Here is a 17120-nt window from a genome sequence, read left to right as displayed (position 1 = left end):
GGGCTTCCCTCCGGGGCTGACCCCGAACCCTGTCTTCCCCCAGCCGCTCCGCTGCTCTCCACTCTCCTCCAGCCGTGAAAGACCTTCACGTTTCTCCGAAGGGGCGGTCGCAGCGGCACAAAGTACAAGGGGAGGCGCCGCACGCTGGCGGCGGGGCCGGGCGGGCTCCGAATCGCCAGCTGCCGCCTCCGCCTCCTCGCGGTTGGCTCCGCCCCTGAGGCAGCGCCGTGGCCCGGGCAGGTCCCACCCCGCTGCCTGCCGGCGGGGCGGGAAGGGGCGGCTCCGCAGCCGCCCTATAACCCCCGTTCAGCGGGCGGGAGGTAGCGGTTCCTCGGGAGCGGGATGGAGGCGGCAGCGGCGGCACGGCACCCTGCCGGTGTGCGCTCGCTGCGCAGAGCCCTGGCCGGCCCCCGCTCTCAGGAGCGCCCCGGGTGCCCTCCGGCCTCCTGCGGCGGTTCGAAGGCCGAGGCGCGGGTGCTGGTCATCAACACGGGGGGCACCATCGGCATGGTGCAGGACGACAAGGGTGAGGGGGCCCCGGGGGGAGCGGGACAGAGGCGGGGTTCCCAGCAGGGCGCACTGGAAACCGGCCCTTGCGTGGGGTGCTGGCGGGCGCAGCGCTGGGGGATGCGCAGCTTGTCTGAGACCGAGACTGCAGCTTCTTTAACTGGGCAGCCCTGCTTTGTGGTCGCTCTCCCTGGCGCGGTTTGTGGCTCAGCATCCTTGGGTTTCTCGTAACTGATAAGCGCAACGCCAGAAGGGTGTGTGCCAACTTCTAATCCTCTCTTCCTTCCAGATGGTTATTTCGGTGGCTTAGTTGATAGGCATTCTGACAAGTGAGCCTAACAGCTAGTTAGAACAGGTTTCGGCGGGCGACAACGTGTTTCCTGAACCCTCCACGCACTGAAAATGAAACCGGCTTAATCGTACCGGTCATGCGGTCTTTTTTTAGCCCTAAAAGATCATATGCCTCGCATTCCCACTGGGAAGAGCGTATGCTGTTGGAGGTGGTGGCCATGTCAAGGATTTTCAAGTAGTGACCTGATAGACGGAGCTGATGCAAGAGGCAGCATACATAGATATTGCCAAGTGTCCTAGCGAGTGAGATCAGATGCAGCATCTGTGCTCACCTGCCTCTGGGCAGGCTGCTTCTGCTCTCCAACCAGCTCTTGACTTCCTTCAAGAGATCACTGAGGGGTTCTGCTTTACTTTACTAAGTGAGGGCAAGACTTACATTGATGAAAAGGCTGGACATGTCAGACCTCCTCCCACCAGCTGAAAAACGTTTAAGTTTCAGTATGCTGCCAGCACTTTTACACAGAAGCTTCTTGGGTATTCTTACAGGTATATGCTGTGTTTTCAGGTGCCCCTAAAACTAAATGTCAGCAGGTAGGTGCCTAGAACTCACCTGACACCTCCTCAGGTTCCCAATCCAGAAGCTAGTTGGAGTGGCACCTAGGCACCACAAGGCCATTACTCAAGTAGGCACACATCCAAGGGATGCCAGAAGCATCAGATAGGTAATGTATTGGGAAAAGGAATGTTTTTTTGCTGGCTCTGACTTGCTGCAGGGCTATGTATTTGCCAGCGTTGGTATAAAGGGAAAAGGAGGAAAGGAAGCTGTCCAATTTTGATGAAAATCTGTTCAATTTTCTTCTTCCTTCACTTGAAAGGCAGTTGAGCATCCCAGGGCTTCAAGAACCTGTCTGTCTAGGTTTAGAAGCACAAGTACTTCGTGTTCCCTGCTACAGAATTTCAAGCCCCTGCCTGATATACACAAAGGGCTTTGCCTCAGAGCTTCCTAGAGTGGTCTGTTGGGTATTTTTCTAATACATACTCTTCCATCTCAGAAGACCGTGTCTGGTTGATGCTTATTATTGTAGGGAAGATGCTCTACGGGGTTGTCCTGCTTTAGCTTTTATGGCTGTCATCTTTGTGTTTATCAAAGTTGTAAAAAAAAAAAAAAACCCTGTATTTCATATGACATGTGTTGACTTTCCTCTCTCTGAACTGTTTATACTGAAATAGTTTCCTACTTTTACTGACTCAGTTTCCTAAACACCTTTTTAAAGCAAATAAATTGAAATTACATGTCTCATTCTTTTATAAATTAACTCTTCTTATTTTCTTCTGCCTAACAAGAGTCAATCATTAAAGCATGTGCAAACAATTTTGTAGTTATGATCCAGTGATGCTGACTTGCTACATCCTGGTAAGTTTCAGCCTGCTTTTCATGCACAGACCTAGCAGCAGAGCAGCCAGAGCACTTCTTTTAGAACATTTGGTGTCTTTAGTGTTCAGATAGAAACTGGTGAAAGGCAGCATGCTTCAAAGGAAAGACCAATAGATGCTCATTTCTTTTATTAATTAATGGATAGAAAATACCTGTTTACAACCATACCTAGAATTACAACTGTTTTATTTCAAGCAAAATGGAAAGTAAAATGCTTTTTTGAGTTGAATGAAACTAGCATCTAATAGCAGCAGTTGCTCAAAGTGAAGGGATCAAGCTAGGTTTCTACCCAACTAATTTCTGTATAGGCTTACAAGCTTTTTTATGGTCTTTGCAGTTGCTGGGAGAAGATGGTTTCACTCTTAAAATCTAGCAGTTTTGAGAGGCCTAATGTGTTCTGCAAGGAATGCGTTCTGTGTTCTGCAAGGAATATGTTTCTACACAGAACTGCCCCCATATGCAAGACTGATACAATCACATTTCCTGGGCTCACTGTATATATATGCAGTGATTATTTATCACCATGATACCTGGTTGTAAACCTCCCACAGAGGTTCTGCAGTTGACCTATGCATGTGTGGCCCCTTTAGCATGTCTTGGACCTGTTGGACTTTCTGCACACCTACAGGTTACTATGCAGGAGTAATATTCAGAGGGCAGATAGTCTGTTTCTGTTTGTGTGAGTTGAGTGACAACCAGGCTCAGTTGCAGATTCTCTCACTATTTGTGGTTGTGCTGCCAAATAATGCATTTCAGTGCATTTTTAAAATTTCTTCCTTCCACTTGCTATGACTGATTTTCTCCTATAACAGCCTCTTTTGGCTTATTGGTAGCTCATTTCAGAAAGACATTACTGCACTCATTAGTGACATTACTGTGATACTAATCTTTGCATCAAGTTTGTGCTTACATTCTCCTTCAGGAAGATTTAACCTGAAATGTTGAAAGAACACCCAATAAATACAAGTATAACTAAGCTAAATGCCATAGGAAGATTACTTATCTTGGAATAGAGTCTGCCTGGGTAACTTAGTCAATTATGTGTCTTTTCTAGGCATACTAGACTACCAAAGGACTGACTGCTGTAGTCCAAACCTTTTTCTGTTTGAAACCTATCCACATTTCTGAAAGTTTCAACTACTGTAACTGCAGAAATCAGTATTTTGGAGAACACTTTCTGCTGCTTTGCCTTTGCAAAATGTAGTTGTTACCTTTGGGATCTGGTACTGTAAGTGTAGGTGCCACATGTATTGATAATCCTATAGGTAAAAACTGGTTTAGTGAAGTTCTTTGTATTCTCTAGCATGGAGAGGTTTTTAGGATTCAGGTTGATGATTTCAGCATGCATTATGCTCCTTCTCCCCAGTGTCTGTGGTTTCTCAGCTGCAGACGCAGCTGCATCAGACTTTATTCAGCTCCCTCTTCTCTGCTGCAGCAGAGGTTATAGGATGTCTCCATTGGCAACTGTCTATAACTGTTACCTACAGAATCAGGGTGAAAAGCAGTCTCCTTGACTTTGTCCATCTGCTTTGTGAAGCTGGGATTGGCCAACTGAAGGAGAGGACAGAAGATGATGGCAGCTGTTTGGACAAATTGCACAGCCTGCCTCTACTCTGCAGGGGTGAAGTTGCTTCAAATGCTTGGTTAACAAGCTTGGCTCACAAAACAATGTTTTCTATGCATAATAAAGTAGAAGCATTCTTAAAACAGTTGCACTTGAATTGCCCCATGTTTGCTTCTTGAAGCTGTAAAGCAGAAACTCATGGCTGAGTTTATGGGACTTCATAGGTTGCAAGTAGGCAACATTCTGCAGAATGTCTTCATAGAAAGGTTTAAGTTCAGTGGAAGCAATTACAGAAAAGTCCTGTCAGATTTGTGATTAAGAGATGAGGAACTGCTGTTTATGGAGGAGGGATTTAAGAATATTAGCGTACATCAGCTCTCTGGTTCCTGGATCAAATACAAAAAGTAAGCAATCTAATCCATTGTCAATATTCAGAGCAAGATGAGTATTGGCTAAACAAGAATAATCAGAAAATATCCAGAAAACACTTGAAGCTGGGCTGAATTTCAGAGCCAAAATAACTCTGTGCCCAAGAACAGCAGAAGTGGCCTTTTATGACTAAGCTAGGAACATCCTTAGTAGGAAAAGCAGGGCTTATAGCTGAATGAATGAAACAACCAAAGCTTGAAAGAGTGTTAAATGTATTTTGTAAAACAAAGTATTCCGGCAGGAATCCAAACAAATCCACTCAAATGCTGTTGCCATCCTGTGAGAAAGTTGGCTATGAAGAGGTTTGTTACTTCATTTAAGGCAAGCCAAGAGGGAGATTAGGGGATTCTTAAGGATTTTTTCTGTCAGTTTGGAAAGTAAATGGGTAAATGGAAAAAGACAACAATACTACTGAAAATACTCTGTGGTTTGGAGTATTTACTATTTGAAGGTGAAGCAAAAAAAAAAAAAAAGGAAGATGCTAACTTGGATGAGAATCATGTTCAAAACAAACAGAAGAGCTAGAAAGTTTGGCTTCAAATTAGGAACAACTAGAACTAGCAGAAGTAGAATAATGTGGTTTGAGAGCTTGGTTGCCATCTGAACAGGTGGTATAAGACACATTCACTGCAATTAAACTGAACTGGACAGTAACACCTGTAGAATTTTGAAGTCAAGAAGGAAGTGCCTCTGATGGAAGTTCCTTGAATGAAAAGCATCCAAAAAAATCAGATTTAAGAAAACCAGGGTGGCTTCTGACTGTGGATGTCAGGACTGTTGCTGTCATTCCTGAAATAGGGTATTGGGAGGTGGGATGCAAGTTAGATCCACAAGTGCAGTCACATCTATGAAACTGAGTATTATAACATCAAAAATGTAGGTGCCTTTCTGGCTAGGAGAGAACGGTATGCAGATTCCTTTTGAAATACCGGGTTGTAACCAGGACACTTGCAGGTCCAGCAAACACTAAATATCCTTCGGCTAGTTTAAGGGGCAGAGGACTTATAAAATTAGGGCCCCTACCACAGAGAAAGACACCATCATGACCAAGGAAAGTAGTTAACAGACCTTAAGATGCATCCAGGTATTTTACTTTTTCTATTCAGCAGCTTATGCACATTCTCTGCCTCTTGTCAACTGAGAAGTTCAGTCCTAAACCCTCTAGTGGAAAGTACCTATTCAAGAGAGAGTGATTAGAGCACTTAAGACTGTGGGAAGCTGATGTTTCTCTATCTCTGCATACAGATAGAGAATCTGTATCAATGCTCAATACCTACCGTGGGGCTTTATTTAGCTTTTTCTTTCATTTATTTTTTTCTCCCTGGAGATGTTATTGCCATTGATAGACATAACATACAGCCTTCCAATGTAGTCATACTACTACTTTTGCTGTTTGTGCCAATACTACTGTAGGCTAAGAAGTTTTAAGTATCACAACTTGATAGTACAAAGTAATGCTCAGTGTTTTGTAAGTCTTCTACCTCTTTTTCTGCCACAGATAGAGAATAGCTGTGGCAGATATAAAAGAAAGTGGTAGCTTTTTGCTACAGTTGCAAAAATTGGCTTCCTGCCCTTACCGATGATCTGTATTTGCACACAAACAATTAAGATCAGGTAGAGCATAAGTATTTTAAATGAAGGAGATTTGTAACATCATTTCTCTTAAATAAAATATGGATTTATTCAAGTCAAGAAAAGAATAACTGTACAGAGATTTATTGGTTATATCTGATTTTTGTGTTCTGAAACTGGCAATAGGCTATTTAAATTTAATTTGGAAAGATGGGCAAAAGCTGTGTGACTTGACTTCTTCCCTCCTTACTGTGCCACTTGCTTCCTTCCATCCGTGTGCCATTATTTACTTCCTTTATTCTTTATTTTCAAGGGCTTGCTCCTGAGGCAAATAAATTAGTAAGCAGCTTGAAAACAATGCCAATGCTGCACGATGAGGCATATGCCCAGGAAACAAAACTGAACAGCTTCCATGAATTTCCAGAAAATACACTGGTGCTCCCGTAAGTATGTTTTCCTTGGGGAGTGGAAGGGTTAGGAAGTAGCTTGTTAATCTTCAGGTAATTACATCACCAAACTTTAAATGTGAGGAATCCATTATGAGATTAGCAAAAATTCTTATATTGACTTAAAAGGAAAAAGCCTATTGTGCCGGTTTTGGTATCTTTGAAATGAAGTGTCTTACAACTGTTTGAGAAATAACTTCTAAATTAGGCAACAAGTAACCATTTTGGTAGCTTAGTCCTGCATTTTTTTCTTGTATGGGATATTAATTTGCTACTGTGCAAACATACAAACATTCTGCAGAAACTAAGAAAACGGACATACAGCTCTGTGTGAATTACCTTCAGCGTATGACTAAAAAAGTAGCATCTAATTAATGCGTCTGTGAATAGGCCTCATGCTTTAATTCTGCAGGCCTTCTGTTTTTTGAAAAAACCTAAAAGCTGATTGTCTTTCACAAATTTAGGCAACATTATGGTAATAAGCGATGAGCTTACGATTAGTCTGCATCACTTCTTAACTGTTGGACAATGATTAATAAGCTTACAAATTTTATTTAGAGGGCAGTATGCTAATCTGAGATACTCCTCAGCTGTGCTGAATGACTGTACCCGTGTAAACACGTTAGCTTTGCACAAAGGATGATTTTACACAGTCATCCGAATATTAATGGATCTATAGCTGTTTTGCTATAAAAGTAAAAATGGATATTCTTTCATCTTTAAGGAGAAAATCAGGACATACAAAGAAATTGCAAGGTTTATTAATTTCTTTCTATTTTGTATTGAGGTCTTTGTGTAAAGCTTTTAAAAGTAGCCACTTAAAAGGCAGATGGCAAGAAAAAGGGTAAAGAGAAAAGAAAGGAACTGCTTGCTTGTGGAGTAGTATTGATATGAACGTGCAGTTTGTGTTAAATATGATGGTAATTCTAAGAAAAATGGATCTCTTACAATGCTGTGTAACTGAATAACTGTCAAATACTTTAAGAGACTTGAAATATAACAAAACTACAGTAATATATCCATTTGAATCCTAAAAATAGTTCTCCTGGCACTTCTTTTCATAGAGGGCAGAAAAGCTTAAAACAATCATTCCCATCAAAACCTGAAGTTTAAAGCCCAATCTTGTCTTGTTTTTTTGGCACTGCTGAGTGCTATTTCTGGAAGTTGGTCATGGCAATATGCCATTTTCTCTAGTCCAGTGATATTTTAACTAGGAGGCTGAGAAATATTGTGAGTTTCTGAGGGAAGAAAATAGGAGTATTTTGTGAGCTTTGTATATTTGTGTGATAACCTTGATCTAAGAGGAACAGTATGATGTCTTTTTAGAGAGAGGCATCGAAAGTCATAGACTGCATTGGTCTCTGGTGTCAGTATGTCGTGTTTTATTTAAACATCGCATCCTTAGGGGAGCTTTCTTTTCACAGATTTTCAACTGACTTCCAATGTTACTCTTAGCATGTGTGAATATGATGTCCAGCAAGGCAATTTTTCATATGAAGTTTAACTTCTTAGGTACTGTATGTCAGCTGGTATGAAAAAAACACTACACATTGTTTAAATGCTCTCTATGCTGTACACAACTGTCTTGCAGGCCTCATAAATGGAGTGGGTCTGCAGACTTTATTAGCCGATGAACTGATAATTGACTCTTGGTTTTGCATATTTTATGTAGCTATAAATATATACATAGTCACAAGTGGGGAGAAAACACTATTGAGAATGCCTAGGGAAGGTAAGCAACTTTTCTGTGCACTACTCACCTGATTTCTTTTACACATCCATGCAATATTCTGGTCTTTTCTGAAGCCTGTCTTCCAGTATAAATATTGAAGTATCTATCACAGTTAGAGCTGGCAGGGAACTTTCCATCATTCAGGGAGTGGAAAAGCATTAAGAATGTGCTAAAGGTGATCCTGTTAACCATGTTCCCGATGGCTCTGCCTGAAGAGTGAGTAGGAGGGACAGAGCTGGCCTGCTAGCAGTTCTTTGTTAGCTGTTCATTGACCACTGCATTGCTAGTTAAGAACACATTCCAAGTAAAGTAAGAATGGGTGAAAATTGTTGATATTTTATCCTCTTCCAAGTTTCAGAAAGGTAGCAGAAAATAGTAGGGGTTTTTTATTATGCCAAATCTTAACTGCCAAGTTGACTTCTATGTAGTTGACTTTATGCTGAGAGGTTATAAAGTAAATGTGGAGAATTGAGCATGTTTTGTGTGGTATAAAACACATGTTTTGTATGCAGTCCATTTGGCTGGCAAATCAAAGGTCTTTGAAGAGTAAGATTTCTTGTGATAGCCAGGTGGAGAAAGGGAGACCCATGGTCCCTGGGGGCAGAAAGAGCAGACAGTGTGCTTAAACCTGTGACAATCCCACTGTGATTCCATAGCCATCATCACCTTTGATATGTCTCCTCCAAAGGAGATCATGTACTTTTTAAGTTGGGTGTCTAGACACTGTTAATCAGTCTCCATCTGCTGGGCAACACACTGCATGAGGTTTGAAAGTGTTAACATTCCTCAGCCCCACAGGTACTTTATCCTATTGCTTGACTATTGGGTTTTGTTTTGGTTGGGGTTTTGTTTTTGTTTTGTTTTGTTTTGTTTTCCCTTCCCTTGCATAGTTCCTTTGTCTTGTTTTTATTCTACTGAGAGCAGTATTTTCCCAGCTGTCAGAGTTGCACTTGTGGCTAATAATTGGTAGCCAGTGAGTTGTTTATATTCCTGAGGGTTTTGTTTTACACCTATGCCAGTATTTTAATATCTTTGCTATTATCACATGCTTAATCTCCACATCATAACAAGAGACAGATAGTACCGTATAGCAAACTTTAATAACACGGTGTCAACAGGCCTAATAGGCTGGGACTGGGGTTTTACGGAGTTAGCCCTATTACTAGCAAAGGCAACAGTCTACTTGAAGATCTTAACTAACCAAGAGAACTTTTTCTGAAATCTGAGGCCAGAGAAACTGACAAGAGTGGATCTTCTAAAGGCCACAATAATGAATTCCAGTCATAACACTCTTAAGAGAAGATACCCTTTGTGTCAGGGAAGGTTACCTATTTATATTTATCAAAGGATCAGAAAGTTGTTGCAACTCTTCTGTTGACCCCCTATAAAGCTTGGGAGCTTTATAAATTCCTCTCAGTAGCTTATGAAGCATTTTTAAACCTTAGGGCTTTGTATCAGCTTTTGTTAGAAATCAGTTCTGAACTTAAACAAGTCTGGGTTCTTCTTTTCTGTCTTTAGTTTTACCAGCCCCTCTCTACCTCCCAGATTATATTTATTATTAAATTACATTTAAGGATTTGTGCTTTAAACCACATCAAGCTATGAATTTATAAGCTTGGAATTTAATGTTCCAAATTTAAGACCATTTTTTTTTGCCATAGACTTGGGGGATGGGGAAGAAAAGAGTCAAAACTACCGATTAAAAAAAAATTAGAAGCAATGAGCTGATATTAACTCTAATAATTACTTTCTTTTTTTTTTCCTAATTCTTTTTCTTCGTAGTGTCTCTAAGCAAAACAAAAGGATTTTTTACACAATCCTGGAGCTCTCACCGCTGCTTGATTCTTCCAACATGACTCCAGAGGACTGGGCCAAAATTGCAAAGAAACTTGAGGTACTATGGTGAGGGATAATAATTCATTTGTTGCTTAAACAGAACCATCAGTTTATCAAGTATACTTAGCAAGATAAAACAACTCACAAGTCCTATACATATGATATATATTTGTTTATTTAAAATGCAAATGTTACGTGCCTTGCTTAGTTACTTGCAAAATAACATGTACTGTGCTTACAAGGCCTGCCAATTTTTTTTCTTTTGAAAATTTGGCAAACTCACTAAAGTTACATAGCTCATGAATAAAGTTATATAATACAAAATTATGGCACAATAAGCCAGGCCATAATTCTGTACAAGAAAATAAATAGGAAAATTGCAGCTATGATTGAATGAGATACGTAGTGTGTAGGTTGATAAGTTCTAAAACTTTGATTTAAATTCACTGTCCAAAAACACTGAAAAAAATCCTTAGCTACAGGTGACTTAACTGAAGGTGGTTTAGTTAATCATCATTTCAGTATTCAAGTAGCTTACTAGTTGGATATTGATGTAGGAAATAATTTCATGTCTTTATGCCTTTCTTATACTGGACACAGATGGACTTGATTAGCTTTGGCTTTGCAGCCAGTAGGAAAAATGCTGTCATGGTTAGGTTTCCCACACTTGGAAATGTTTGAAGCCCTAGATATTTCTGCATGTATAGATAAATTCATTACATCCTTCTCTAGCATCAAAACCACAGCTATGTGTTTTTAAGAAAGTAGAAATGTGAAACATTTAAAGTACTTCACACCAGGAATTCATATTAGCTGTTAGAAATAAATAACCGTGGGCGTACTAAGATACTGCTCTTCCATACCTGCTCGCTCTGTGGTAGTGGACTTTTTAGTGCAAATTTCCTTCTTCAATCAAGCCATAGCAATGCATGCAGACAGTGTAATTACACAGGGAATGATGCTGAAGATTCAGGGAAGAGTCCTTCACCCTTAGGTCCTCTAGTCCTGGAATCACCAAAATAGGGATGATGCTCCTTCTATTGAATTCATCTTGCCAGGCCAGGAAGAGACGGAGCTGGTGTACAGGTGGAAAGCCTCTAGGTTAGAGCAGGGATGCAGCTAGGAAAAGCCCAGGGCCAAGAGTAGGACGTGTCAATCTCATGCTGAACAGGAGAAATTTTACCTTTATTCCTTAATGACATACTAGTTTTATTACAGAAAAAGTGTTTCTCTCTCGTACATGGAATGCAGCTTCTCTGTATATAGCAATACCCAGTTTGTGTGATCCAAGTGAAATGTGCTGAGAAAAGAAAAAAAACCCAAAACTTCTTCAACTGTCCACCTTATACAGACACTTCTACTTCATGTTCATCTTAGACACATACCTAGCAAAGCCTTGTGCTTTTCACTGTCTGACAGACATTCTCAAGCCTTAATAGCCAGCCTAATCTTTTGTATTATGAAGCTTAAACCATGCTATGTTCTTTCATGTCTAGTAAGGTTCATAAGACTGAAAATATTTGTGAGCATAGTGATTGAGTTAAAGAGGATAAGTTGCTATTTCTGTGATCTTAGGCCTTCTTGAAACTTTCCTTGTTACTGCATTGTTGAATAACTATAGCATACTTTTTGCATCATTCTTGTAGTTTGCACTACAGAAAGATCTTGCAACACTGGCTGTTGTTCAGCTGGCTAACTTGTCAGAGATAAGGAGAAATCCTCTGAAACTTCCAGTAGGTAACAACATGTGGGCATGAGTAATAGTGAAGAAATAGCAAAAGGACGAGTAGAAATCTGTAGGTGAGTTTGGAGGTCACCTTATTATCAGGAGATGCCTGAGATTCAGGAGATGCCTATGTGTCTACTATAGCATAAGAAGTGTAATTAAAAAGAGATCATGTTTAATTCTATGGCACACCTATTTTTGCCCCATGCTGGTACTTCATAGATCTGCTTAAACTTCTGTGTAATCCTTTCCATGTTACCAAATTACATCAGAGACATCAGTGTCTCTCACTACAGTGTTTATCACGTGCATCACTCATGGTAAACATCAGCTCAAAATTGAGGAACCAATTTCTTTTTCCTCCAAAAGCCAGCAGATGACTTTATTCTAACAGGATGAGCTGCGTGATTTATGTTTTAGCAATAAAAAACCTCCTGTGTGCAACTGTATGTAGATTAAAGTTGTCATAAAATTAGTTAGTGCATCTGTATATGCCTGATAGTCTAAGGTTTCTCAAAAAACAGCAAGTGTATGTACATTAACGAACAACAAGAAGCCTCTTCATCTCTTTTTGCTGAAGTCATGTACTGCTGCAGAAAGTATGACTTTTTAACAGAAGAGGGCACTCTTACACTGGCAATTTGCCTGTCTGCCATCTAGATTAAATGGATTTTTTTCTATATGCTGTGATAGCCTTGGTTTGCCTAATCTGTTCCCGTAAATGGCCTAATCCCTAAAGTAAAATCGGCAACAAAGAATCAGACTATACGACTAATTTGCATATGTTAACATTCCCGTTTAAAGCCATTGCTAAGCTTTTCTTAATTAGCAGTCTTCTGGTTTTAAAATGCAGCATTAATATGTATACATAGAAGAACCCCTTTGACTGATCCATAATTAGAATTGCTGGCTGTAGTGCTTAGTGTCCTATTAACCCTTAACTGCATTTAAACTGAAAACAGGATAACTTTAGGAGGAATTATGTGTGTAGCACTCTTAAAAGTATTAAGCTGTTGCTTGTATCAGTGGAAGTAATGCAGTATGTACTTCACTTGGTGATGCCAGAGCATTGCTCTAACCATGTGAAAACTTCTCAATCTCCAGGAGCACTACGAAAAGTATGATGGTTTTGTGATCCTTCACGGTACTGATACCATGGCTTATACAGCTTCAGCCTTATCCTTCATGTGTGAGAATCTGGGTAAAACTGTTGTTCTGACAGGATCTCAGGTAATGGGCTTCATTTGAAGATGAAGTCAGAAGCCTCATTTTTGGTTTTTATATGCAAAACTGGATAGCATCCTGACTATCACTGTACAGTTTAGTAGTGCAGGTCAGGCCTCTGGCCAGGGTGAATGGTCACAGTGCTGATAGAAATTGGTGAGAATTGACAGGCTCACCAGCTGAGAATCTGCCCCATAATTTTATCATTAATGACTTTACAACTCTGTACCAAATCAGACCAGTAGTTCATTATGGCTGGGGCCAGATGCTTCAGAGAAAGACACAAGAGGCTGTCATTGGCCATTGTGTATTAATCAGTTTATATGAGAAGCATCTTTCCAGCCTCAGGTGGCTGCTGGTTGTTAGCTGTCTTTTTTTCTTTTAAAACCCTGAGGTTTATTACTTCTTACTTCATCAGTTGTTATCTTGTGTTATTTATGATTTTTTTAATAAACCCTAACCATCAGATGCATTTTTGATCATTTCTGTTCCATTGAACATGATTTATTTCCTTTCTTCTAAAGACTATATTTATTAATTTTCATTCTCTTAGCTGGAGATCAGCTCTTTGCATATTGTCTGAGGGGGAGGGGTTGTCTTACTAGTATAGCTTGCTTGAGTGTAAAATACAGCTCTAATCACAAAGGAGAGATGAAACATTGCACTGTAAAATTTCCCTCCCCATCTCATAACTTCCCTTTCACATGTGGTCTATTTGAAGTCAAAATACAAAAGCCTGGGAAGGAGTAGGCTCCCACTTACTGTCTTGACATGGGGCAGTCTAGTTGTGTTACATCATATTCAAGGTTTTACTTTCTTTTTGGCTTTATTGTTTGGAGATCTGCCTGACATATGATCTAGCAATGGAGCATGTAATTTTTTTCATTGCTGAAAGGAGCTCTGACTCTCTGTTAATAAAGAGACAGTCTGAAAAGGTGTGGAAGTTGTCACTCAGTAGACCAAATTTCTGGTTTTAATCTTGTCCTTTTCTGTCAGTAATAACCTGCTGGCTCAGTTTTTCAATACTATGTGGAAAGATGGTGCAAAATTGCTGTTGTGAAGCCTGTAGTGGCAGTTCTGTATGATCCAGGGCTGTTGCTTTTTCTCGGTACAATAATTTCTCCCATGCTCAGTCGCCTTAACTATGCCTGCTTTCTATTTTTTATATATTCCCTGAATCACTGTTTTAATCTGCTTAATCGCACTGGAATCATCTCTATGTTAGCTTTTAAGCACTTAAATTATAAAAGTCTGTTAAGCACAGAGGGAAATCCTACCATCTGCTGCAGTCTAAAATAGTTTGGATTAAGAAGGAAACTTTGTCATAAATCGTTGTTACATAAATTATTCATGTATTTGTATTGCATAAGTTGGACTCTTTTTTTCCGCTGTGTAGGCTTTACATAAGGGACAGGGTGTAATTTCTGTTTCTGTTCTTCAGGTGCCCATATACGAGTTGCAGAATGATGGCCGAGCCAACCTTCTGGGTGCACTGCTGTTTGCTGGGCAGTTCGTGATTCCTGAGGTCTGTTTGCCTGTGAAGATGGTCTCAGAAGCTCTGCTTTTCTCCCTCTAGCCAGGACACATACTTACATACTCAAAATATCCAGTAGGCAGTAAAGAATTGCAGTTAAACAGGAAGATAAATGGATTCTTCAGAGGTTACAGGCATTTCCATGACAAAGCACACACTGTTTTCTCAAAAGTTATATCCCATTTTGCCTATATGCAGTCTATGAAGACTGTCAAGTCTGAAAGATAGCTTGCAGCAGACTTGAAATCAGAGGTTCCCTTTCAAATATGTGGGATCTGAAGCACTTGTAAGTCAGTTTTTAGCCTGAAAGTTACTTTGAAGTTCTAAAGTTGCTCTAGAACTTGTAGAAATGTCTTTTAGCTCTAGTTCCTGAAGTGTCGAAGATGATATATCTACTGTACGTGGTAGTATCTTCATGGTCTCAGCACCCTGCCTTTAAACATGTTGGTGCTGCACAGTCCAAATTAAGACAGAAAACTAGTCAGGTTACACCTCATTTCATTTTTGCCATGCTCTCAAAGCCAGTTCTTACAAGACAATAGCAATGGCTGGTTAGCCAAGATCTTCGTAACTAATAACTTTGAGGTATCTCTTTTTCTTCAAAGTTCAATTGACAGACTTTAAGGATCTTGAGAAGGAATCTGTTTATGTGTGGTAACTCTTTTGAAAGTTATCTTCATTTTCACCAGGCCTTTGTTAAGGTTTTGCACTCTGAATTTAGATATAACTGATGAACTTATTGAAAAGTCCACACTGTTTTTTTCTTCTGTCTCTGAAGTGGACTCAGGCACATTTGCTGTCTCCTAGACTATGCCTCATGAGAGGATTATGAAACTAGTTAGCTCTTAACTTGTTTTGTTCTTAAATTCTTAAACCAATGTGTGACAGATGTGCCAACTTTTTTTGAAAGGGTAAGAGTTGTAAACATCTACTAGCCTGTGAGTTGCTTTAAAGATTTAGAAAACACTTCATAAAGGGTGAACTACAGTATTTATCTACAGAATCTTTTAATTACTGGCTTATTCATAGACCTGTTTCTTTACTTGTCTTGCAGGTGTGCCTGTATTTTTATAATAAACTGTACAGGGGAAATAGGGTGACTAAGGTGGATGCTGCGAGTTTCAATGCCTTTTCCTCACCTAACCTGCCTCCACTTGCAAATGCTGAGGTTGATATTACAAGTAAGCAACATCTTCTCTTAAGCCTTGTAATGTATGCCACATGCAACAGAACTCTAGCTGAGAAGAATCTGTGTCTATGTAGTTGAATTACTATTTTAAACTCAAAATCTTTGAAAGCCTTGTAACTTGCCTCCACTTTACCTGTTCTGAAACTGTTTAAATATTAGTAAGACAGAATTTATGACTCAACTGCATTTATCTATTGAATGCAGATGTGAGCTAGCTAGACTGAGTTTCACTAAAGATCCAGACTAACCAGAGGGAATGTTGCCCCTGTGTCATGAAAATGCTTGCTCTGAAGATAAAAATGAGGGAGTGAGGACTGAAAGAACAAAGAATTTAATCTTGTTAATGACCATGCTGGGCTCCAAAATCAGGCAAAAGATTGCAGAGTACATGCAGCTTTGTTTGATTCATGTCACTGTGTAAGATGTTTTACTGGATATGTAGGAACTGTCTAAACTGCAAGCGCACAGAAAACAGCAGACCCAGAATATGCACTGGGTGAAGTTTTTTTTTCCCCCTGAGTTACTCAGTCCCCCTATAATTCCTATGTGTCTGTTTTTTTAGGAGGGGAAAAACTGCATGAAGATTTCAATATCCATTCGCAAAGTCATTATCACACATGGTGCCTGTTCTTGAATAAATTACGCCCTTTATATGAAGAGAGGAGAGACACATTTGGAATCTAGCCAAATGAGGAGTTGCCAGAAAGCGTACTAAAGGACAGTTTTAAATCCATTATGTTATGCGAGCTGGTTTTGGATAGGGTAGGTATATTAAAAAGGAGTAGCACTTGGTGACAATCTCCATTATCACAGAAAATAGGAGTACAAGGGGGTTTCCAAATTCTTTTGCTAGGTGTTATTAGTGGCAGTAGATGTAGCCCTCTGCCATGCAGCATTCTATTCTGAATGGTTTCTACTACTAAAGAGAGGCATTCTGCAATTTGGAAAAATTAGCTTATCCTTTCCACCTAATGAGTGGGAGTTATTTAAAGTTTCAGGATCCAAGTGCTGTGTTTGTAGCAGCCAGATACAAACTGAGGAAGCCTGCGAAATATTGTAGTGGTCCATAAGACATCTCTCAGAGAGTCTGCCCCTGTTGTATTACTGTGCTGTGTCCAATTTGGTGTATTTGAAATCAAGAGGAATACTTTCAGTTGACTGCTGCAGTAAACTGGGGAGAATCTTCTTTCTTGGGTTTTTATGAACTGCATCAAATAAGGTATAAATAAATTCCACTTACTGACTGATCAGTAATGAAATCAAGCTGTAAATCGTATGCTATTTCTCTCTTGGATTTAAATGAACTGTTCTGTGATTCCTTGCTTGTATTAGAAAAATGAGAAAGTTATTAAGTACTTCCCTTGGCCCGTATTGGGTCCCATTATATTTTCAGCAGAATGCCTCATTGAGATCAGTGGGGATTTCTGATTTTAAAACTGCTGGTGTGATAGGCTCTATTTTTATTTGTTTCAGTTGATTACCCAGTTAGAGTAGCATCATTTATCTAAGATGATGGTGTCAGTATTGAAGGATTGTTTCATTTTGAAAGAACACAATTTATAGTATTGGCAAACTACTAGTGCTGCTTTATTTTGTCCAAAGTAATTGTTTGAAACATAGCTGTCTCCCTTGAGT

At 39.9% G+C, this 17120-nt stretch overlaps 1 protein-coding gene across 4 annotated transcripts in view; it reads left to right on the top strand.

Moving 5' to 3' along the window:
• The first annotated feature begins 269 nt into the window (after window positions 1-269).
• The window catches only part of ASPG (asparaginase), a 48194-nt gene continuing 31343 nt past the window's right edge, over window positions 270-17120 (top strand). Inside the window, exons 1-6 of one of the 4 annotated variants that reach the window (XM_031049483.2) lie at window positions 270-526; window positions 6112-6241; window positions 9759-9870; window positions 12643-12768; window positions 14204-14287; window positions 15351-15477. In XM_031049483.2, coding sequence (XP_030905343.2) covers window positions 343-526; window positions 6112-6241; window positions 9759-9870; window positions 12643-12768; window positions 14204-14287; window positions 15351-15477 — 763 coding nt within the window. In that variant the 5' untranslated portion in view covers window positions 270-342. The remainder of the gene's footprint in view (window positions 527-6111; window positions 6242-9758; window positions 9871-12642; window positions 12769-14203; window positions 14288-15350; window positions 15478-17120) is intronic. The other 3 variants (XM_031049481.2, XM_005149584.3, XM_031049482.2) reach the window with 3 other exon arrangements.

This window comes from Melopsittacus undulatus, chromosome 4, assembly GCF_012275295.1.
Source record: "Melopsittacus undulatus isolate bMelUnd1 chromosome 4, bMelUnd1.mat.Z, whole genome shotgun sequence".
Taxonomy (NCBI): Eukaryota; Metazoa; Chordata; class Aves; order Psittaciformes; family Psittaculidae; genus Melopsittacus; species Melopsittacus undulatus.
The sequence above is the reverse complement of the archived record's forward strand: the minus strand, read 5'-3'. Positions and strand labels throughout refer to the sequence as shown.